We start from the raw sequence: 24,453 nt of genomic DNA, 5'->3' as shown, positions 1-24,453 counted from the left end.
TTTAACAGGAGATGGCAAAAATTTTGCCTGACAGCCAGTTCAGTCTATATATATATTAATAAGTATTTTATGATATATTTTTATTGTTATTAAATTAATTTATTTTACTATTAGTTATACGGCTTAAGTTTAATACATTTTTGCAGAAAACATTGCATTGTGTATATAAAATATAATAATATATAGGTATCCACTATTAAAGTTTCATGTACCTATTAAGTTACACCAAAAAAACTAATTTTGCGTAAAAATTCCATTATACCTACTTTAATTTTTTTTTGCATTTTTCTCGATTATTGTGAATATTAATAGGAATTTTACTTTTGACCATCCCAAGTACCAACTACATCAAATTTACTACCAGAACCCGCTCTCGAAATTGAAAATTTAAGATTTTTACTGATTCAAAAGGTGATGACAAACACAAAAAAACTCACATCATTGTAAAATCAATAATATAGGTAATTTATCATCACTTCGCTCAGAATTAGTAAAAAGCTTATTAATAATATTTAATAATCAATCTTATTAAAAATAATTAGGTACTAAAAGTTTCTAAAAACATCTCTATCAGCTATGGAGTGGTTTGACTCGCGTGAGTGTTGTAGTAACATTGTAGAAACATTGAGAATATAATAGAATACATATTATGCTGTGATTATGATTGCCATTGAACGTATTTACTAATGGTACTGCGACCGCCGACCGTATCTGACGATACGGAAACTGAGAACGAGTAGCGACCAGCCCGCGCGCCCCTGGTACTCTGGAGTCTGTTTCGTCGGAGTCCTCGGTTTCGCAATCGGAAGTACTTTCCTACAAAAAAAGTAGGCGCGGCTAGTCGCGGCGACCGGCCGCTCCATACTGCTCACGGATGAGTACAGCCGCCGGTCGCAGCGACTCTAATGCTGTTCCATTGCAGACAACCATTTTAAAAAAACTGACTGCAATATTATTAATATTAGTTACCTACTAAAATTAACAAATGACAAATATTAAATTAAATCAAATATTTAAATCAAATGTTTAAAAATATGTAAAGAAAATCTTAAAATCTTAATAGGATTATAGGAAATTAGATAGTAAACGAAAAACTATGATTTTAATTATTTTGTTATAGTTAAAAAATGTTTTTCATGTGGCTGCAGTAGTGGTATTTTAATAGTTTTATGTATATTATTATATTTTACTATATTATGTATATATAAAATTATATTTTAGGTATTGCCTATTGCAATTTATACCACATTACCACGTACCCATTTATTCGTTAAATCGGTATTCACTCAAAAGTTATAAAAACAATAAAAATAATATGCCTAATATATTATGATATACCTATATGACATGGGTAGGTAAATATTAAACTATTATAATAACTAATAGTAGGTATAATAAATGCAATGTTTTTGACAACTTACCGTATTACTATATATTACTATAATAGTAATTTTAATGGATAATATATATATAGTCCCTGCATTTGATATACAGTTTAAACTAGTAATAGCCTTATTAAACTCATAAGTGTGGTTTAATTGCCATGGCGTACGTAATTTTAATGAAGTGTTACCCCCGGCTTAGCTGTAATTGTGTATCAACGGTACAGTACCATTGATTATAGTTTACAAAAACTAGTACCTATTTATAATCAAATGCTGTAACTAAAGGATTTTGAATAATGAATAGTAATATAAAATATAAACTTATATAGGTATAGTAATATTAACGATAAGATTTTTCCTGCATAGAATCGTTTTATGAACGCAGTGATTTATCATTGAGTACAAATTTAACACATTCATTACAGTGACCTACACAATGATGAAGTACAATTGGCACCAATAGGGTTGCCCCATATTCACACTTACGTACAAAAAAAGTGGTGATTTTAATCGATTTTAACGATTAATATACTGTGTGATTATATAAAATATTAGTTTAAAATCCAAAGTATAGTCAACGAGAACATGATATAAATAATTATAATATTAATGCGTGTTCCGAAAACATAAAATAATATTATTCACGCCGTAGTCACCGAAATACTTTAAATTTTTACTATAGTGTATATAAATGTAGTAATATAGTTATAGTATAGGCACACACCGACTGGATAATATTGTAATGTATAGGTATGTATTATGTGTATAGTGGTATGTGTAACTAAATCAGTAATGATCGTGTTCGCCTGACAAATATTGTTGAGGTATGTATGTACTATGTAATATAAAATATATATGATAGAGACTATAGTGAGCACCGCGATTAAAGATAGTACGTATATGTGATTACTATTATCTTATCGTCTATTGATAGCCGTGCTAACTGCTAGTGAGTATGTGTATAATATATATTATATTATAGGTACCTATGTGTTTGTGAACAATACGAATAAATTAGGAAAAGTTTTAGATCACTTTAAAAAAAATTAGCGAAAATTGTGACTATATTTCTCTATACAAATAATAACAAAGAAATAATCCTGAATAGGTTACTTAATAAAATTAACTTAATATAATTAACTTAAGTCAGCTATTTGGCTTGAGTGGAGATTCTAGGAGAGGGCGGGAAGGGTGACCATAGGGCGTAACTAGACCCTATGTTAGCGGGGGGTGGGTTCTTCCGCCATAATATGTTTATAATAAGTAAATTACCTAAGTGGAGTGCTCTGTCCCCACACTTCCCAAACACGTTACATTAATTATTTATAAATGTAATGTAAATGTAAATCAATAAATTAATATTTTATTTTATTATTAATGCGTCTGTATAATCATTAAAAAGTGGAATGAAGAGGTAAACATTAAATTATTAAAATATGTTATTTTAATTAGGGACAAAAATTCAAGGTTTTAATTTTTTTATAATACTATATTGAAAGTTAAAGGATTGATTTTGGTCACATAATAATAATATGTATATTAGACTAGTGTACACTAGTCATTACAGTTTAAGCCTCTGCTCACTGATAGCTCAGTACCTATTGGCATTTAAAAAAAAAAAAATGTTTCAATAGCTATATAATATACAACTTAAAGAATTGATTTCGAATAGAGTTGCCCTTATGTAAGTATAAATTCGATGCATTGCTAGAAATGTTCTTTTACTAGATTTGGAACTTGTTGGAACAGAAAGTGATAAATGTATAGGTACCTACATTTAGAACAATAGGTAGGAACCTACTATAGTTTTTTGAACAATATTTCTTAGCTTTTAGACGTTTTAAATTACCCTGGTGATTGTTAAATGATAATACAATTAAATGATTACTAATTGGTTATCCAACCAACATTTTTGATTTTAATTCAGTTTCATTTATTTTATATTTATTTAAGCCTAAAAACACGAGAAAACAAAATTTAACTTATTTATTATAATAATAATAACGATGTTGACCAGAATACGAACCATCAGACAACCATTGTACTTATGAAGATCGAATGACGTCATGACGATAATAAATTATATTTAAATAAAAAAATATAACAACAGATCCTATAAGCAGGCGGGCGCAGCGATTGTCGTCCCGTCAATCATTAGTCGTTAAGCGTATCACCATTTATATATTATTAATGTTACAAAAGTAAAATTCTGAGTCTATTATTCTGAGTGGTGAAGACTATTTTTGTGTTAACTTTATTGGCAACTTATGTGTAGTATGTAGTAAAGACTACACGACATTTTTTTATATCAAAAAACAAAAAAAAAATATTTTAAATTATTGTTGGTGGAAGTGGAATTATGACAGCGGGGGCTAAAATAAAAGGCTCAAGCCTCCTCCTAGTTACGCCTACGAGGATGACACCCCCAGCGTAGAAAATAGGAAAAATGTTTAGCGGGACTCAAGCCTAACACATTTTTTTTAAATTATAATTTATAGGTACATATTTTAAGGTATACTATTATATTTTGAAGTGGCTTTGAGTGGTTTTGAGGGGGCTAAGTCCCCCCAAGCCCCCTTATTTGCGCCATTAGACACCTCCAAGAGTATCGGCAACTGTTATTAGCATTTTATAGCAATTCTCACGAAGTATATACTCAAACATTATTTTTTCATTGAACTAACGATTATCAAAAGGTTGTCTCCGTCTTACAATTGCGTAACATAGAACACTTACGCTCAACAGATCACATTTAGCTTCGTTAGTATTTAAAAACTTGAGTGTATCGACCTATTGTGAAACTTGGTGGTAAGAACATTATCTATGTCTGTGGTATGGGTTTTTTACGATTGTTCAATTTTTTAGCAAGTTTTGCGTATTTAGGTAATAAATTAAAAATGCCCATAACTCACTTAAAAACTGAATTATGAGTATGCTTACTTTTAATGCATTAATCACGTTAAGATATTTTAGTTTATGAATTTAAGTGCTCGAAATATATATTTTTAATTATAATGCAGTCCCTTTGCCCAGTGCATTGCACCCGCGTCATCGTCTATGTGCCAACGTTCGCGATCTTCAATTGCAATCGCTGCTGCCGCGCTCACGTATCCAAATGACCAGATGATATAGAGACATTTATTAAACACTATAATATTCTTAATTTATAATATTACTATATAATATATTCATATTTTCAAACTATGTAAGCTATATGCATGAAAAAAATATTTGAACTGTGTAACTGTGGTAATATTAGCATAGTTGCTACGTCATATACTAGAATTTAGAATTCTAATTTTTAAGTAATTTAAAGATTTTATAAAATAGGTGCATAATATTTTAGTACCTATATAGGTTACCTATAGTATCTAATAAATTTCTACGACACACGTGAATTATTTTCATTAGATTTAAATCTTAACAAGCTTATACTATACCTAACATTAGTGATGTACGGATGTACTGCCGTATTGATGTAGTAATGTAGTATTGTAGTAAGATTTGGAAGGGATTTTTAATTTCATACAATTATTAGTATATTATATAATATTTTTAAATTACAACTTAATACAAAAAATTTAAATACTTCTAGATTGGTATTTTCCTCATTTTTAAATTTAAGCGTTAAATATTAAAATAATTCCGTCATAGGTACTATTACAAATCTGTTATTATACAAAAAAAACCGGCATCGTTCGTGAATTGAACAACATGGATTATACACGGCCAGATGGCCTACTCAAAGGCGAAGGAACACTCGAAACAATCGAAGTCTACTATGTACACACATCGACCTTGCGCAGTGAGCCTGTTCTGGTCACACTGTTCAACGCCCGTGTTCATAGAAATGAAAAAAAAGAAAGAAAGAAAGGCGGTCCGAGTCCAAGTGTTCCCGCTTTTGCAAATTATGCGTCCCGTCCTGTGAATGAGCTCAACCATGGCTGAAATTCGTTCAACCTTACAGTGGCGACCAGCATTATATACATGGCATAATAATATTATGATATGCATATATATATATATATATATTGGCATTTCTCGTGCGCGTGCGTGCGATCGTGTAAAACCACCGTTGCCCCCGCCGCGCCGGCGCAGTTACCTCGATCCGCGGCATCATCGGCGATGGCGTTGATACTTGATAAACTGATAAGCTATCGTCGTAAACACTGCGGCAGTGCGGCGGTGTACGACGGTATCCACAACCGTAATAATATTATAATTTATAAATATTAAAATATTATAAGCAATTTAATGCTGTAGTATTTGTCTATGATAATAAACTTCTCCGCTCGCCAGCGATTACGACTGCACGGCCGTAAATCGTAAATACCAGCGGCTGTAATAGTAAATTGTAATAATTATAAGCGCGCGTCGCCCGGTTTCCTTGATGCATCATATTGCCGGTCCGTCGTCGTCGTTTGCGCTGCGCGGATCGCGTCGTGTGCCGTACGGCTACTGCAATAGGAATAATGACGTGCTCGCCCGCGCCGCGCCGTCAGTCGGTCGCTAATCGGCGGATGCGATGAACGCGCCACCGTTACCGAAATCAGAAAGGCAGTGCAACAACGACGGTGCCATCGTGACGGTACGACGCCACGCCGCGTCGTGAACGCCCGCACATATCGTACACACATACCGTCCGGGAGATGTGGATAGCAACATGGTGTCTGGGCTTCGTCTTGTTCTCGTGTCCCAATTGCCTGTACGTTTGCATCGGACGCGCAGCCGCCCAAAACAAAACCAACTGTGATTCACAGGGTAAGTCCATGATCTCCAGCAAAGAGGTGTCTCGTTTCTGTCGTCTTTACGCTTTCATAATCACCGAGGGTCCCGGCTGGCAGTTGCCCGTCCTACCTACCCCCTATAGTTTACTGGGTGCTCCGTAACGCCGGCATCTGATGGCTCCGTATGGTTCATACGTTTTGTTCGTTTGCAGATTGCTAACCGACACTCACTCAGTTTATTGATTTTTCCAAGTAGGTACCTAATTCCATACACTCCTCTTTCGAGCACTTTCCTCTGACTGTGCTCTTTTAGCTCGACTTGGCAAAATTAAAGTAAGGGGACTCTGTTTACTTTAAAAAAGAGAGTCCCCATCACTTGGTAAACTTGAGCTATGCCCCCACATCCCCTAATAACTCTTTTTAAATCATATAAAAAATATTTATAAATAATCAGTTAAAAAAAGTAAGACATACCAAGGTAATTGCTGTAGGTATATGCCTAATATATATATTATAGCTATTATTAATAATAACAAACGCAAACTGATAGTTAATAAAAGTAAATTAATTAATGGTATAGTAATAATTAGTTAATATTAACTAATTTATAGATATGCGGTAATAAAATAATCCATAAGACAAATTATAATGGTATCTTGCACATTTTGATAAAAATGCAGAATGAAGAAGCGTCCCCTGCGCTTCCCTTAAAAATAATAGTAGGGGTACGCTAAAATTCTCCCCACCAAGTCGAGCACTGAGTATGCCCATATATTATTTTTCTTATCATATTTATGCGTACATTTGATGAGGTCTGCATCAGTCCAAGTAGTAAACTGTAACCATAGCACCTTAAGATACCTATTCTAATATTAGGGACCTCCTGTATCAATAGTAAAGTACAAGCTCACTATAAAATTATCCATACAACGTTATGAAAAAAATTATTTGTCCATAGTCATTATGATAGGTATACTGTAGTAAATTGATGTTTAAATTGATACACATAAGACATAAAATATTCAATACATTCATTAATAAATTAATTTATCTAACTCATTTACGATATTGCTCGTGATAGAGTTAGAGAATAATATTAAAACATAAAATTCAGGTAGCATATAATTGTAGGTTTTATTATAACAAAAGTGTGTTATTGTAATAATATTATCAAACTACCAAATTATCAAAAGAAAAATAGATTAAAAAAAAAATAAACATTATTTTACAAAGATAAATTTGAAATGTTGGTAAACATTAGATAAATACATTTAATTATCTAGGTAGTTCCAAAAATAACCATTTATACCTTTAATTTCCTTAAATATTTATATTTTCAGATAGAATTTTTTATAAATTTTACTTAAGTCTTTTTACTCATTTGGCATTGCATTAAAATAAACCGAATCCAAATAATCCACAAAAGTCTGACTAAACGACTGATTTATTTATGTTTTACTGGAATATCATATGTTTTTATTTACTCAATTATACAACTAAAATCCTCATAATAATTTGTTATCTATATTAAACTGTTTACCTACCTAACTAAAAATATAATGAAACATTTTCGTATAAGCATCTTACTGCAAGAACTGCAAGACACCTACATCTTTAAAGTTATGTTTTGTGGATCCTTTTAGACTATTTCTACTTATTTAAACAAATCCTTACTATTTATTTTGGTTAACTAGAAGTGTGATTACAGTCTATCTCATTAGTGCAACCATACATCGTAATATTATATCTAGAATTAGATTTATTTATTGAGAAAGTCACTAAATCATTGTCGTACCAACATGACACAAAACAAAAAAAAAAACCTCTATCTTGAAAACCTTTCCATGACTTACATGAGAAAAGTTAGCTAGCTTATTTTTAACAAAAGTATAATATAGATATTAATATATAATAATATACTTACATAATAATACTTGATACATTAATTTTTATTAACGTTTTGTACTATTATTATGAATACCGGCCCTTGTAACACATATTTATATTATCTACCTATATACCTAATTTAAAAATAAAACAAAAATTGTTCAATACCATATTACTTCAATACTTCTTCAAAATCTAAATATAGACCTAATTTTAATTAGCATATCTTGCATCTATGGTCATTGGTAGACCAGTAAAAGTTTGAATAAGTTGGTAGTATAAGTAAGTATAATAAGTAGGTACCAGATATTCAATTATTTAAATTATTTTTAAATTTTGATTAGGTTTGTATGATTAATTTTAAATTATTTAATAGGTACAAATGATAGATTTCAGATTCAAAATATAATTATTTGATTATGATGTTATATCTAATTTAAAATAATAGATAGGTGTTAAGTCAAATTTACGTCTATTATCAATAAACTGTTTTGAATTAGGTAATAAAGAAATTATTTTATTCAAAAATAACAAGTTATTACCTACCTATTATTTATTATTGAATAATATGTATATTGATATATACTAATACACTTAATAATACTTTTACTATTTTTTATTCTTTTATAATTAGTTTTAAATCCTAATTATGATTTTATCAAATACATTGTTGTCAACTTCATTTACAAGGCTTAAAAAATGTATTGTGAAATTTTCTAACTGTATTTTTTAAATTTACAATTTAATGTTTGAACCTTTGTTTGAATTTTAATGGAATAGTTTATATTTAAACTGTAATTGTATATATATTTTATTGTTACAGTAACCAAAAGCAAACCACAAAATTTAACTGTTGCTAATGTAACCAGTCGATCAATAACAATAACATGGCTCGCACCAAAAAATGGCGAGGATGGAATAACCAATTACTATCTTTATTATTCACATGACAATAACACATATGCAAGATTAATGGCAAATACACGCACACATACAATTGTAAATCTCAGTAAGTATATAACTGTTTTAAAATTTTCTAAACACACCATTCTTATTAGTTATTTTATAATGGAAAATGTTTATTCTATAGTCTTCTAAATTCTAATTAATTAGGTAAACCAGCAGTTTTTAATTCTTTTATTTCTAATAAATTATGTATATATATTATATGCATACGTATATAGATGTCCTATTTGTGGGCTTCAAAGATTTTTTTTTCAAAATTTGTGGTCCGCGCAACTAAAAAGGTTGGAAACCTCTGAGGTGAACTTACTGCTTGTAGAATATGGATAAGTCCTCGACATTTTATAATATTCAGTTCTGAAACATCTTTCATTCATTTTTATACTCCAGTTGGACATAAAATTACCTTAATCTAGGGTTGCCAGATTTTGAAATTATCAAACCGGGACCTCATATTGAATAACCTTTTTTTGCTTATATAAAAATAAGTATAATATCCTTTTTTTTATATAAATATTTATTAATTATTAGCCAATACAATTTGCTTACATTAATTTACTATCATTGTTATTACTTATTACTTATTACTACATATTACTAATATTGATACTTATTGTTTAAATTTAATTTTGAAAAAAAAGAGGATAAAAACAATTAAATATATAATAAAGTAAAAATAAAAATTTTATTAAAATCACCAATTGTTTAAAGTTACTGGTGATTTATGTAAGCTGCCCTAATGTTGGAATTAATAGTTGAAAATCTGTTTTGATATATTTTTTCGTTATACCAGACTAATATTTTAAAATGTTTTATATAATATCCAATTCCAGAATATATTTGTAAATTATCTAATATTCAACCTAAAATTTTACATATTTTTAATTTCTAATTGTGTTTAGTAAAAGTTCAATAAATTAAGAAGTGTAAGCAACGACCTATTTTTTACTAAATCTTTAAAATATTTGAATAAATTTATTAAAAGTAATAAACAAATAACAAATTTATAACACAAATTACCTAGGTATAATGATGATATAAGTTCTAAATGTCGTAATATATTTTATTGAATAGATTGGCTATATTAAATTTACATTTTTCTTTCTACTTCATAGTTTACACATTTCAACTGTTTTTTATTGATCTTATTATATAATATTACTTTGAACATATGAGTATAAAATGTAGTGGATATTAATTATTTAATGGTTTTAACTGGTTAAATAATTATTTTAAACTGTCATTAATACTCACAAAAGCATTACCACTTTTACTGTGACATTGAATTTTATATTTTGATATAGATAGGTATATATTTATTGGTATATTTATTTTATTTTAAATTCTAATTGGAGAAAGAAATATGTTTTGGTTTTAAAGTGGGATTTTTAAAAATCAAGTCTTAGAAATAAAATATTGCTCAAACTTCAACATTGATGCTGGTTTCTGATATCATAATATATCTGCAAAATGTAAGGGGAAAATATTTCAATGATATTTATGTAATGTAAATTTTAAACCAAATCAATTTTTTAAATGTAATTAAAAAGAATAAGGACTTAAAATTCATATCAAAATTTTCTAGAAATTATATAATTTTCAAAAATATTTTGGAACTTTTTAATTTTTTTATAAACATATGAAAGTTAAACTTTTTTGATAGTTTTTGGTTCTTGGCTTAAAAATGAAATACCAAATAAATTGTAGTCACATATTATACACATTTTTATAAATTTTGTATAATTGTCTGTAGTGTAAATTAAATGTAATGATTATTTTTTAAACAATTTTTTAGATATTTGATCTGTAATTTAAATTATATTAGAAATTTTGAATCATTCCATTATTACTAATATTACCTATCATTTTATATATAATATTAAATCTTAAAATATTAATTATAATTTTTAACAATTTGTAGGTACCTACTTGAAATTTTCTAATTTGCTTAGTTTATATTTGAGATCATTTTTAATTCTTGGATTTAGGAATTCATAATTTAATACAAGGTTCCTCATAAGTACTTCTTACTGACATTTTAAACTATTAAAAACACATGGGTATAATATTCTCTTTTATTTGTGTTTAAATTTCGAATTGCTGATCAAATTGAATATTTTATCGAGAAATAACAGTTTTGTTCTCAAATTGTTTTTGACAAAAATTAATTTAACTTAATTTAAATCAAGAAAATGCTAATGATTATAAAAATATAATTTTATATGTACATTACTCTGCTTAAAAATATATTCTGATCCATACATATTATCTCTCAGAATTTTTTTTCGTATTCAATGATACTGATATGATTTAATCATAAATCATATCAGATCTAAATATGGAATATTTATTGTAGCTTTTTTCAATAATGAAAAAATTTAACTGATCATATTTGCTTGTACCTATATTAGTATTTAGTTGTTACATCGCAATGGTGAAATCAGTGCTGCAACTACACCAATTTGGGCCCGTGTGTAAATAAAATGAATGGGCCCGCCCTCACTCTTGAAAATTGAAAAATTAACCTATTGAGTAGGTATTGTACAATTAATTTTTCCAAATGTGAAAATATACTTTGGAATTTTGAGGTTAACAAGACACGTAAACACACTCACACTAAATTGTTCAAATTGAGCGCTCTTTCGCATGACGCACTTCAATCAATTGCAACCAAACTATTACCTATTAATCTCGGTTATACGGGCTGCAAAAGAAACGTTGATGTATGATAATGTTGTGTACAAAAAAAAATCTATTGTTCAATCTTGTTCAATCTTTAATAATTATTATTATAACAAAATGGTTTTATTTTTGTTTTATATATATTTTTAAATTTTTACCATTCCCTCCATTATGGGGTTGAGGCTCTGGGCCCGTGTGTTTGACACACGCAACACACCCGGTTATTGCGGCACTGGGTGAAATCAATACAGAACCTTGTAATTTTAAGTACCTATACTCAATTCAGAATAAGAATTCCCACTCGCTTGACGAAAATTCGTCTTGTTTGCACATGTCTGTTGCCACCAGTTGGCGCTAATGTTTGCAGCAACGCCCCCACCGACGTTCCGCAGGTGTATACGTATACGATTGCGACCGGTGAAGGCTGCCGTCGACAACTGGCGACCAATCACAGCGCAGCCGACACTCGCCAGGGGGGTCTGACAGCTGCCGGCGGTTCAGTTGCGTGCGCGAAAGTGGGAATTCTTATTCTGAATAGAGTGTACCTACTAATGATTAAAACACAAAAAGTATTATTTTTTGTTAATTAATTATGCAATAGTCATGGCCATAGTATTTTAGTAATGCCATCTAATTCATAAATAAACAATAAACCATATGATTAAAATATTTTACTCTTTTTTAAATTAAATGTACTTAAAAACTTAATATTTGTGTAATTTTTCCCTTAAAACAATTTAATTTTTTTAATTACATTACACCTTACATAAAATATTATATAAAACTATATTTCTTGACACTTATTACTAGTGTTTAGATTTTAATGCAATATAATTAATAAATAAAAGGACTTAAAATGTGAAAAAAGGCAAAAAAAAACTATTTAATGTATTATTTCAATAAGGCAATTAAAAAATTATACAATACACGCAGAATATTTTAAAAACCTCATGCTTCTAGTTTTGTAATTGTGTCAGGCAAAATTATCAAATTAGATACTATACATACCAGAATAATTTGTATCAATCAAAATTCAAAAAGTCTTTTAGGCACTCACACATTTGATATGCTCTGAGCTTTTATTGATTTGTACCGTTAATACTATTTTGATAAATTTATAATTTAATACGCAATATAAAAATCAAAAAAACTGAAATTAAGTTCGTTAGCTTAGAAAGTAAATGAAACACATTTTTATATAAGAATTATTTTTCTATCATTATCAAAAAAAAAAAAAATACATTTGCCTTAAAAGCCTTATTCATTACTATTACAATATTTTCATTTATGACAATAGTCCCTTACCTAGTAGGTACGTCTTGTTTATTATTAAACACATTTCCAAGTTGACTATAAGCTTTGACTTATTATCATCTTTTAATTAAATTTATTTGTTTTTATGGTTATTTTCTAGAATATATTTGATAATATTCTGAAAATATTAAATTTATTATTAAGTTAATTATTTGTTGACTTTGAGTATACAACAGAACCAAACATTGTAAGTCTATTTTTTATTTAATTCAAATTTAATTACCAAAATTAACTTTTATACTTCCAAATATTTAAAATTAATGATAGTTTATATTTCATGTTTTACTAAACAATTCATATCATATCATATATTATCCATTATGTACCCATCTAACTGAGTAATTCAAATAGTAATGTTATCATGGTAGGTACTACAAAAAATTTTAGATGATACATTATCTTATTATAAATAGTTACTTATTTCTATTATTATTTGTTATTGAAACAAAATGTCTAATCTCAATTATAATATGTATTTGTACATTTTTTTATCGACTTATATTTTTAAATTTCTAGTACCTTACACTGAGTACCAAGTACACATTGTAGCCAAATGCGATCAATATATAAAAAGTGAATCTTCAGATACGATAGTTCAATATACTGATGTTGATGGTCCAGGTCCACCAATTATTACAAATGCTACATGTGTACCAGGAACTAATGGTACATCTATTTTCTTACAATGGACTACACCTCGACTATTTTATAGATCAGTGGATGAATATATTATATATGTTTCTGATACTTCTGATACTGTTAAGAATTTCAACATTTCATTACCAAAAGACAGTATCAATTCAAATGTATGTAAATTATAGGTTTTAAAATAGTGTCGTAACATATTACTTGATTTAATTAATTGTAAAATTATTATTGTTTTCTAGCATAATCAGTACATTGTTCAAAACTTAACAGACAATACCATGTATGAATTAAAAATAAATGGAGCGACAAATAGTTTCCTAGGCAATCATTTAATTGAAGGTGAAGCTTCGGAACCTCGTTCTGTCTACTTACATAAAGATTGTGATAATGATAATACTTCAAAGAATAATCATAATTTAATTGAAAATACAAAATCCCTTTTGATTGGTTTATGTTGCGTATTGGGATTACTATTCATTGTAGCTGTTGTTTTATTTTGGCAGTAAGTATTCATTTTTGTTTATAAACGTTAATATAATATAATATTTTTAAATTAAATCTTTTTATCGCCATAGCTAACAATATGTGTGATGCTTTACATGTAACACATAAAATAAATGTTTTGTACTATAGATGCCATCCTGTGTGTAGGGTATACTTTCATGCTGCTTATTATTATCTGGAGGATCCACCATTTGTGTCACATACTATACCAACATTGCCAAATTCTGATTGGTGGAAGCATAAACAAGAATCTCATGTTGTGACAGTGGATGGTTTTGCTAGGCATGTAGCTAATTTGCATGTTGATGGAGATATTGGTTTTAGCAAAGAATATGAAATAATTCAAGAAGAGTCAATGAATTTTGATTTTTCAACTGAATCGTCACAACTTCCAGAAAATAAATCAAAAAACCGATACCTCAACATAGTTCCATGTAAGCAAATAAGTTATAATTAATCATGCTACTGTAATACACTCATTTATTTTGCACTGATAATCTAAGAAATTCCCTAAGAGTATCCAAATAAACACTATGTTCATATAATCTGATATAATATATAATATATGTTACGGATAGTGTTGACCTATTGAAGATGTTTAATTTTTTAGTTATTAACATATACATTTCTGTTACCCTTTTATATACTATAGTGACACCATAATCTAATTATGTTAATATTCGATTATTTATTTGAGAAGATAATTAACCACACTGAACAAGTTAGATAAATCTTATTCATTTATCTTAGTAATCATCACAAATAATACCAAATTTTAAACATGATTTTAATTTTAAACACTTTGCTACTAGCTTTGGTGCATTCATTAGTTAGTAATAAGTGAACCTTGTTTTATCTACTTGGCTTAAAATTACAACTAAATATCTAATTGTAGGTGTCTAGTTATAAATACAAGTTTTTTACAAGTAAGTTGCACGTCTGTGTATTTGTGTACTATGTATAATAGTATTAAGTTGAAAGCTGACCGTACGTGTAGTTATCAGAATTCGTTAGGTGTATTTCACATCATGGGAAATTTGGGTATCCGGATATTGCAGATAGATTATCATTCCATTATAATATTGCTACTTTCCGCAATCTGTATTGAATATTATTATTATTTTTTCTTATTAAATAATAATTAATAATTTTGATTTGGATTGGTGCATTTATTATTAATTATTAATTATTATTTATTGTTTTATTCAGACATCCTTTCTTCCTGAGGTCAGTTCATATCCTATAATTTGGACACTGTAGAATGTTGTTTTTTTATTTATTCTTTGTTGTTATTCAAATTTGGCCATTATCCAGCAAATGTCATTATTATCCATGATAATTTTAAAAATGGATTTTAATTAAAAATATTAATACAAAATTAAACTAATTTGACCAACTTATGTTTATTTTTTGCTTAAAACTATATCAATGTCTTCTATGATAATATTTTAATTTACAGATGATCATAGCAGAGTTAAGCTCCACGTAAATAATATACCAGGAAGTCATTCTGATTATATAAATGCTAACTATATTGATGGTTTTGAAAAAGCTAATGCATACATCGGTACACAAGGACCATTACCATCAACAATTATTGATTTTTGGCAAATGATGTGGGAACAACATGTTTATGTTATTGTAATGATAACAAATTTAGTGGAACGTGGTCGGGTAATATATATTTTAAGAATCAATATAATTAAAATTTGAAAATGAATTGTTTATTTTTGAATTGTTTTAATTTTAAAATTGAATTTATTATTCTACACATTTTTATTGTATTTTATAAGAGCATTTTCTTCCAAATTCATAATACAATAAATTAAATAATTAAGTTGTACATTTTTGTTACGTATATTTTCATAAAGAGGTTCATAAAAATTAAAACTGCTTGTAGTCTGATCAATAACAAATGCATTAATATTAAATTTAAAATCTACAACTAAAAATACATAACATAACATTATCTCTTACATCGGAGGATCTGCTAGATTTTGATCATTTTATAGAATGTGTGATAAAAATAATTTCTACATTGAGAAATATATTCTACAATAAAATACAATTTTTCAATTTTGCTTTTAACATACATTATTTGTATACATAAAATATTTATATTTTACCACTTAAACAGATTTGTTTTTGACTGATTTTTAAACAATGTCAAAGATACTCTAAAAAAAGATAATTTATATTTTATAATAAACAAGATAGTTTTCTGTGTTAAATTTCAATAAATATGATAAAATGTATACATACTGATTGCATATAGGTATAAATTGTACTTATATGAAACTAGGATTACACATTTTGAATTTTTTGTTACAAAAGATTACAAATTGGTTGTTTTTTTTTAGTATAGCTTGAAAGTCGGAATTTGTAATTTGGAGTGCATGGACATTAGTAGTTTGTCTATGGTTTTTCTTTACTTTTTTTACATCCAATTCTTTTATTCAAAATTAACACATCTGTTACAGTGACTCCATTTGACACATACTTTGCAAACAGAGTGGAATTTGCTTACCTTTTTTATATTCATTTTGTATCAACAATTTCCCAATGAGTGTCACTTATTTGCTCTTTTTGGATAATATTAATATTTTGTTTATAAATACGAGTTTATGATTGACAGTATTTTCCGTGCAAGTGGTGTTCCTAGTACCTACTACCTAACTACTTACTATATTCTACTTTTATTAGTTTTCTTTGATATCCAAATTTAGTTTTATCATTGATCGTTCTCCACGATAATTAAGAGTGTAAGTCAACTATCATCACGACGCTGAAATACTAAAAGTTATCATAGGGCAGAGGACTTGTAGCATTTGCATATTTGTTTTGCACAGTCATAAAAATAGCAGAGTACGAAACTAATATGTTTCATGCTTTATCAAGGCTAGTTTTGAAATAAAAATTTGCATATAAATGCATATTTTGAGTTTTTATTTTTAGTATATTTCTTAAAACATACATTGATTTTTATAGTATAATATGGTTTTTAACTGTCGGCGGGCACTCGTTTTTCCTAAAAGCGCTTGAAGATCGCCGATAAGACAATAAGATTAATTTGTTGTATATTCATTTTATTAATAAATAGATGATCGTTAAATCGTTTACAATGTGATGTTGTATTGCCGGCATTAAATTGAAATTTTAAAATGTATATTTTGGGTATATTTTTTATTTTGCATTTGGTAACTTTTTATGACTATTAGTCCTCTGCTCTAAGTCTTATCACAAAAATAGTAATTAAGAATAAGAGGACATCATATACATGTGTTACTTAACAAATACAAATCTTCATTTGATCAGATTCATCTTACATTTTATTTATAGTTTATATTAGAATAACAAGTCACTAATAAGTACCTGTTATAATTCATTATAAAATTAGAATACGAAAAGAAAAAACTTGCTCAAGCACTGGTATAATTTAGGGCAGTATTTTCAGTATTTACAGTATTTACAGTTACCGTAAATACTGTGCCACGGTAATTACCAAAAATACCGTATACATTAATTATAACTTAAAATGCATGTAGTCATAGTTCATAATAATTACAAACATAATGTATAATAGATAGACAATTTTTTCACGGATTAAAGAACTTCTAAATTCATCGAAAATAGATACTGGTTATTGAGGTACAGTATTTTTGGTATTTACCAGGAGTAAAAAAATACTGAATACCAGTATCAAAATTTGAAATTCTGCCAGCCCTAATTTATATTTTCCTACATTATATTTGATATTAACTATAAATAAACTTAAGTAAGAATCCATTACATTTATTTGCAATGTTCCGCGTGTGTAAGACAGATATTAAATACTAGTATGAGGTCTTCGTAACAATAAAACAATAAATAAGCAAAATAAAAAACTTAATTTGTATGTTGTGAAGTCTATGCAGTCATACAAGGGTTTGAAATCTTTATAAATCACAAGACATGTAAATTAATGGAAAAAGTTTTTTTTGCATATTTTAGAATGTTTCAAGATAAAAGAATATTTTGTATAATAAAGAATGTTAGAGAATAACTGAATATATCGATTAATTTAATAGATTTTTAATATTTTGTGTTACAGTGGCGTAAATAATATAAATTATATACCCGATAATAGTGATATATATATTCGTATTATATATTTATTTACCAACGTATATACAATAATTATAACCCATACACTAATTTTATAGTCTGTAGATAACAATGAAAAATTGTCCTAGTTAAAAAAAAAATGCGTCATAAATCAAATATTACCTATATAAGATAAAGTTTTTTTTTAAGCAGTATTATTTTTTACTTACCTATATACCTATTTATATTAGTATTTTGTTGTATTATGTGTGTACTTTATTCATTTAATTTTACATATGAAGGCATATACTTAATTTAAGAGAATATTAGAATCTTATTTTGGCTATTTTAAGAAAATATTATTTTGATCTCTAGTTATAAGTAATCAAATATTGGTTCTGATTCCATCAAGATTTTCATTAAAATATTCTGTTTAGTATGATGCTATTTAAAGTCTAAAAATATTATGAAATTCAAAATTAGAAAAAAAATTATTCTATTTGTTTTCATTAACTTACTATCAATAAATTCCTTATTATGTCATACTGTAATAGTAAAGATTTTTCTAATACATTTTAGACTTTAAATTGCATAATGTTAAACAGAATATTTTAATGTAAAAAAGGTATAAAAATGTTAAGTTGACTTACCGTTTGTTTCTTTAAATAGAGGAAGTGTGATTTATATTGGCCAAATGAAGGTATAGAAACCTATGGTTTTATTCAGGTTAAACTATTAAAAGAAGAACTTATGGCTATGTATACTGTTCGTACATTTCAAGTGCATCATACACGAGTAATATTATTATATTATATATTTTCAAAATAAAAGTTATTTAAAAAAATTATATATTTTAGGCTAAAAAGAAAAAAAACGTGCCATTAGGTAGAACTATATATCAATATCATTATACTAATTGGCCTGATCATGGTACGCCGGATCATCCTTTGCCGATCTTAAGTTTTGTGAATAAATCAGCTGGTGCTAATCCAGCTGATGCTGGTCCTATTGTTGTCCATTGCAGGTATGTTAATGAATTTATATTTTTAAAATTTAATTTCAAGTTAAAAATACTGATGAATGATGATAATTAAATTTATTTTGTAGTGCTGGCGTTGGTAGAACTGGTACATATATTGTCTTAGATACTATGCTTAAGCAAATTAAAAGTGAAAAAGAAGTGAATATATTTGATTTCTTAAAGCACATTAGACAGCAAAGGAATTTTTTAGTTCAAACGGAAGAACAATATATATTTATCCATGACGCTTTATTAGAAGCAATAAATTGCATGTATTCTAGTATTAATAGAAAAACCCTAACAAGTTATCTTCAAACAGACATAGCCGATTGTAAAATTGCATCATTTGCCTCAGATTTTGAAAAACATTATAAGGTTTGAATGACAACAAGTATTTTAGAAAAAATTATTTTCAATGAATATTTTTTAATTATCTTACAGATGATAACATCATTTGTCCCACCAGACTATATGTTAATTTCAGCAAATAAACCCTTTAATCGAAATAAAAATAGATCTCAAGAATTTGTTCCTGTAGAAAATTCTCGAGTGCACTTAACACCAAAACCTGGAATTGAAGGAAGTGATTACATCAATGCATCTTGGATAATTGGTAACTATTTATTATTCCACTAAAATAATTGAAGATTGAATGAATCCGATGACTTAGATTGGAATTCGGTATATTGACTAGTTGACTTAAATCATAATAAACTCACAAAAGTATTTAGAGTTTGCAATTTATTAGTTTTATATTTTATGTATATAAACTATAAATTAAATAAAAGTTAAAATCCATGAGCTAAAAAAAAAATTGTTTAACGCCATCTCTAGAGTGTTTTGTACATTTCACTTTTACTATGACTTAAGGAATAAATTCTAATTATTGGAAGTTGGTAGAATTCTTAGATTATTTTTAGATAACTTTTTATTCTAGATATTAATTTATTATAACTTATTTAATCCATTTTTTATGATTCAAACTATAATTATATTATGTATGGGTGGTATGGAACTAAGTGGTCTTCTTCCATAGTCTATAGTTCGCGACATGAAAAGTGGCCGATGACCGTCGCGAACCTAGCGGACGTTTCGCCTTAGTGGTTCATACTAATATGGAATACACATTGCGCGCAGACGCGTGGTACTGCGACCGTCGTGCGCCGGGCAGGAGGTGGTACAGGTTGAGAACCAATGGCTAACAGGCAGGGAAGCCGCAACGGGTCGCGGTACAAATCGGCCACTTTTCATGTCGCGGACTATAGGGATAGAGATCATCCTCCAAACTGGGTATGACAGAAACCTACAGTTGCCCAAAAACAAAATTCTAAATTGTCAACCTAACTAGGCCTTTGTGCCTACTACTGGTCAATACACCCAAATGCAAAAACAATTATTAGTTTTAACTTGACAAATGTTTCTAATATAAGATTGTACTACTTAAATATTATATTATACATTTTCAGGATTTAAACGGCTAGGAGAATTTATTGTTACACAGCATCCTCTAGAAAATACAGTTTTAGATTTTTGGCAAATGCTCTGGGACCACAATGCACAGACTGTAGTAATATTAACTGACATGAGTGAAGACACGGTTTGTTTTATTTACTTTAATGATTTAAAACTAACCAAAGTATACATTTTAATTATACTATAGGATTCACTTATTAAATTTTGGCCTGTGGACTCTGATACAACATTAGATAGTGACAATTTCAAAGTTAAAAGTGTTCAAGAAGACAAAATAGGAGACGATTATGAAACAAGAGATCTTGTCATTCAATCTGTACAAGATGATTTTATGCTTCCAGTTAGATTAATTCACAGTAAATATTCTGTGAGAGAATTATCTTCATTGATTAAATTATTAGAAATTGTACAAATGTGGCATTTAGAATACCAGAATGGTCCTATTGTTGTAGTAGATAAGTAAGTATTATATATAAAATAATAATAATTAAAAATACCATAAGAAATGTAGATATATGATCATATTTTATTTATTTAGTTGTATGATAATTTATAAAGTAGCATAAAAATGTATAGTAACATTCATAAAAGTACATCTTCTCATATTACTCTAAAACATAGTTTTACAATTTAAATGTAATATATTAGTGTGTAAATAAGACATGCTATATAAAGTGTCATAAAAATTATTAATACTGCAATAAATTATTCCATTAACCTAACTGATTAACGCTCAATGAATCTTGAAATCAATAAGCTTTAAATAAAAATATAACTATAATGTTAATATTTAATGTTTAAAGATCCATTTATTGTAAGATGCACATTTTTTTTTTACAAATCAAGCTCGTAATTTTTAATTGTCTTAAGTTTTGAAATTTAAAATATTTAATAATAAAACCGTAATTAGTAATTAAATTCTAAAAATATTAACTTGCTTATTTAAATATCACTTTATTGTAGATTTGGTGGAACAGAAGCTGCAATATTTTGCTGTTTAACAACTATTGGTAAGCAACTACAACATGAAAATTTAGTTGATATTTCATTGTATGCTAAACTTTACCATAATCAAAGACCAGGCATTTGGAAGGACATAGTAAGTTAAATTATCAAAAAACCATTATATTTAAGTGTACTGTGTATTACTTTCTTTATTTTGAATAGGAAAATTATTTGTTATTATATCGGGCTTTGGAACTCATGTCTGGAGGAAGCTGTTTTAATGTATTACCATCAACTTCAATTACCAGTATAAATAATGTGGCAAATGGAAGTCATAGTTCACTTACTTTACCAAATGGAAATGCTCTTTCACCAAATAAACAAAATGGAGTATTAATTTCTCAATCATAGTAATTCATAAACCCGTATGTAGTTTAAAAGTAGCTGTTAAGTATTTTAACTAATTACTCAATTACCGTGATAGTACATTAAACAAGTCTATTAGTGTCTTCAAAATGCTTAGAAATTGTATGTTTAAATTAGTTAGTAAATTTATATCACAATTAACCAACTGTTAATTTATCTGAATTTAAAATAAAAACTACCTTGGTAATAAAAAACTAAGCAAACTTTCATTAAAATTAACATAAATTAATAATTATTATTGGTGATTACAAAAATTAATTATCATCAACATTTTTTTATTTTAACATTTTTGGAAATAACAAACTATTTTTAGTTTATAATTGCAATATATTAATTAATATTTTACTTAATTTCTGATTTACCTACATATTTACAATCTTTTTTTATATAAAGTAGACCGACAATTTTAATTTTAAAGACTATTATAGTACTATAATTTAACACAAGATACCTAAGTAACATTTCATAAATATCTTCATCATTCAAAATGTTATCATCCCACCGTTATTGTAAATTTTGTTTGTTTTGATTTAAGTTATCTTGAAATATGTAAGGTATTTTTCCATTAAAATCTTTTATCCAGAAAAATATCTTTTTACTGCCATTACTATCATCACTGTTTTATCAAGGCCATTAGAGTTGTATAAAAGGTTTCCATCAATTTAAGCAATTTTATACATGTGATGTACCTCACTTATTCATTTTTATGTAATTCATTATTATAATAATAATACCATTCTAACTATTTAACCATAACTCTTATAATTTACTCTATTCACATAAAAAAACATCCTGGGTGAGAAATTTAAAAGCAATTAGTTCTGTTAATCTATTGTTAAAATTGAATCTTATTTATTCAATGCTTAGAATAAAATATTACCAACCTTACAAACAAATCCTTTATTTTATACAAAATAATATACAAAATTATATTATTAAATATTTGTGAATAATTTTGGTGTAATGGTGTATGATGTTATTATAAAAATAATATGTGTATTTGTATATAAATTGTTTTTGTTGGGCTTAACCAGATGTACAGACTAATATAATATGTGTAAACAATTTTTACCTCAATATACTGTATAAGAAAACACTTCTGTGGCGGCCTTTTGCATAAATGTATCCTATTTTTTTAGGATATTGAATGATCTATTTAATTTAAGACACTCAATAATCAAAAAACAAATAGTTATTTAAAATATTTTTTTTTTTATATAACTTAAAAAATCATTTTTTTATTGTTACAATTTTTAGTTGTTTTACTTTTTTAAAAGATAACATGAATTTTGAATTCATTACTCTAAAGCAGAATACTTTTTCAGTGGTACCTACTTTGATTTATAAAATTTTAATTTTGGACGAGTAATTTATGGGTATTAAGTATTTAAATTATAACTAATGAATTACTTGTCCGAAATTTGATTTTTATAGTTCGAAGTACTCAAACAAATATTCTATCATTGATTAAGAAACTAAAAATCTATGTTGTTTAACCCAAATAATATTCTACTTCGGGAGAAAAAATTATAAATGTATATTATCTTTTAAAAGAATAAAAAACTTAAAAATTAGTAAAGAATATTATTTTTTCCAAAATTATTATTTTCCGACTACTTAAAATTATATAAAAGAAATATTTTCTGAAATAATTAGTGGTTTACATTAAATGGATCAGCAGTCCATATATTCACAACATTTTCAAAATGGTGGATTATATATTTTTAAATCTTTGTTATTTGTTTAGTACAAACTAAAAATGCCTAATTATAATTGTATATGGAACGTTTGGATTGGGTATATTCATAACATAGATAAGTAAACATTATAAATCACAAAATCTTTGTAGTTTCTGTAATTAACATAAGTGAATAATCATGTTTCATTGATCATTGGTCATCATGAGTAAATACCTCTTATATTTCTATATAATGTAAATTTGACTATTAAATCAATATTATAAGTGTAATTTCATAACCGTAAATACAATGTTTCCCCTCAGTTAATTTATATTGAAACTCGAGCCATTAAATTATTATGAATTAATTATCATTCCATTTTCTTCAGTAATTCCAACCAAATATTTGATTAAATTAAATGATTAATTGATTAATGGATTTGATTAATTAAATAACTTGAAGTTAAATGTTTTTTATGTATGATTTTGCTGATTGGATTTTAATAAAATCATAATAATTTGTGTTAAGGTAATATATCTATGCTAAATGTTGGTAATTATTGTTTACCATGACTATAGTTATATTTAAATTTATTATTCTACCAATGTAAATGTTTCAGTTGTTATAACACAATTATTCTAAACTAGACATATCTAATTATTCTTATCAAAAAATAAATATTGTAAACGACAATTGGATATTTTTAAAAGCATTTA

At 27.2% G+C, this 24,453-nt stretch overlaps 1 protein-coding gene across 2 annotated transcripts; it reads left to right on the top strand.

Moving 5' to 3' along the window:
- The first annotated feature begins 5,554 nt into the window (after window positions 1–5,554).
- On the top strand, window positions 5,555–22,252 carry LOC100166608 (tyrosine-protein phosphatase 99A). 2 transcript variants are annotated; one of them, XM_001949069.5, is made up of 14 exons: window positions 5,555–6,146; window positions 8,823–9,008; window positions 13,475–13,764; window positions 13,846–14,108; window positions 14,240–14,544; window positions 15,570–15,784; window positions 18,863–18,988; window positions 19,051–19,217; window positions 19,301–19,589; window positions 19,656–19,827; window positions 20,681–20,811; window positions 20,875–21,146; window positions 21,651–21,786; window positions 21,855–22,252. In XM_001949069.5, exons 1-14 carry the CDS (start codon window positions 6,035–6,037, stop codon window positions 22,041–22,043), a joined length of 2,853 nt encoding a protein of 950 aa, XP_001949104.1. In that variant the 5' UTR covers window positions 5,555–6,034; the 3' UTR covers window positions 22,044–22,252. The 2 variants fall into 2 exon arrangements, with proteins under 2 accessions (XP_001949104.1, XP_003244184.1); XM_003244136.4 differs by having other exon boundaries at window positions 5,556–6,146; window positions 14,258–14,544.
- Window positions 22,253–24,453: the final 2,201 nt, after the last annotated feature.

Source organism: Acyrthosiphon pisum, chromosome X (genome assembly GCF_005508785.2).
Source record: "Acyrthosiphon pisum isolate AL4f chromosome X, pea_aphid_22Mar2018_4r6ur, whole genome shotgun sequence".
Taxonomy (NCBI): Eukaryota; Metazoa; Arthropoda; class Insecta; order Hemiptera; family Aphididae; genus Acyrthosiphon; species Acyrthosiphon pisum.
The sequence above is the reverse complement of the archived record's forward strand: the minus strand, read 5'-3'. Positions and strand labels throughout refer to the sequence as shown.

Excerpts from the sequence above, each read along its gene's own strand:
- LOC100166608 (XM_001949069.5), top strand. The coding sequence starts at position 6,035 with ATGTGGATAGCAACATGGTGTCTGGGCTTCGTCTTGTTCTCGTGTCCC. Across the intron at positions 14,545-15,569 it reads ATACCTCAACATAGTTCCAT|ATGATCATAGCAGAGTTAAG; the intron begins GTAAGCAAATAA and ends TTTAATTTACAG. Across the intron at positions 19,218-19,300 it reads CCTATTGTTGTCCATTGCAG|TGCTGGCGTTGGTAGAACTG; the intron begins GTATGTTAATGA and ends TTTATTTTGTAG.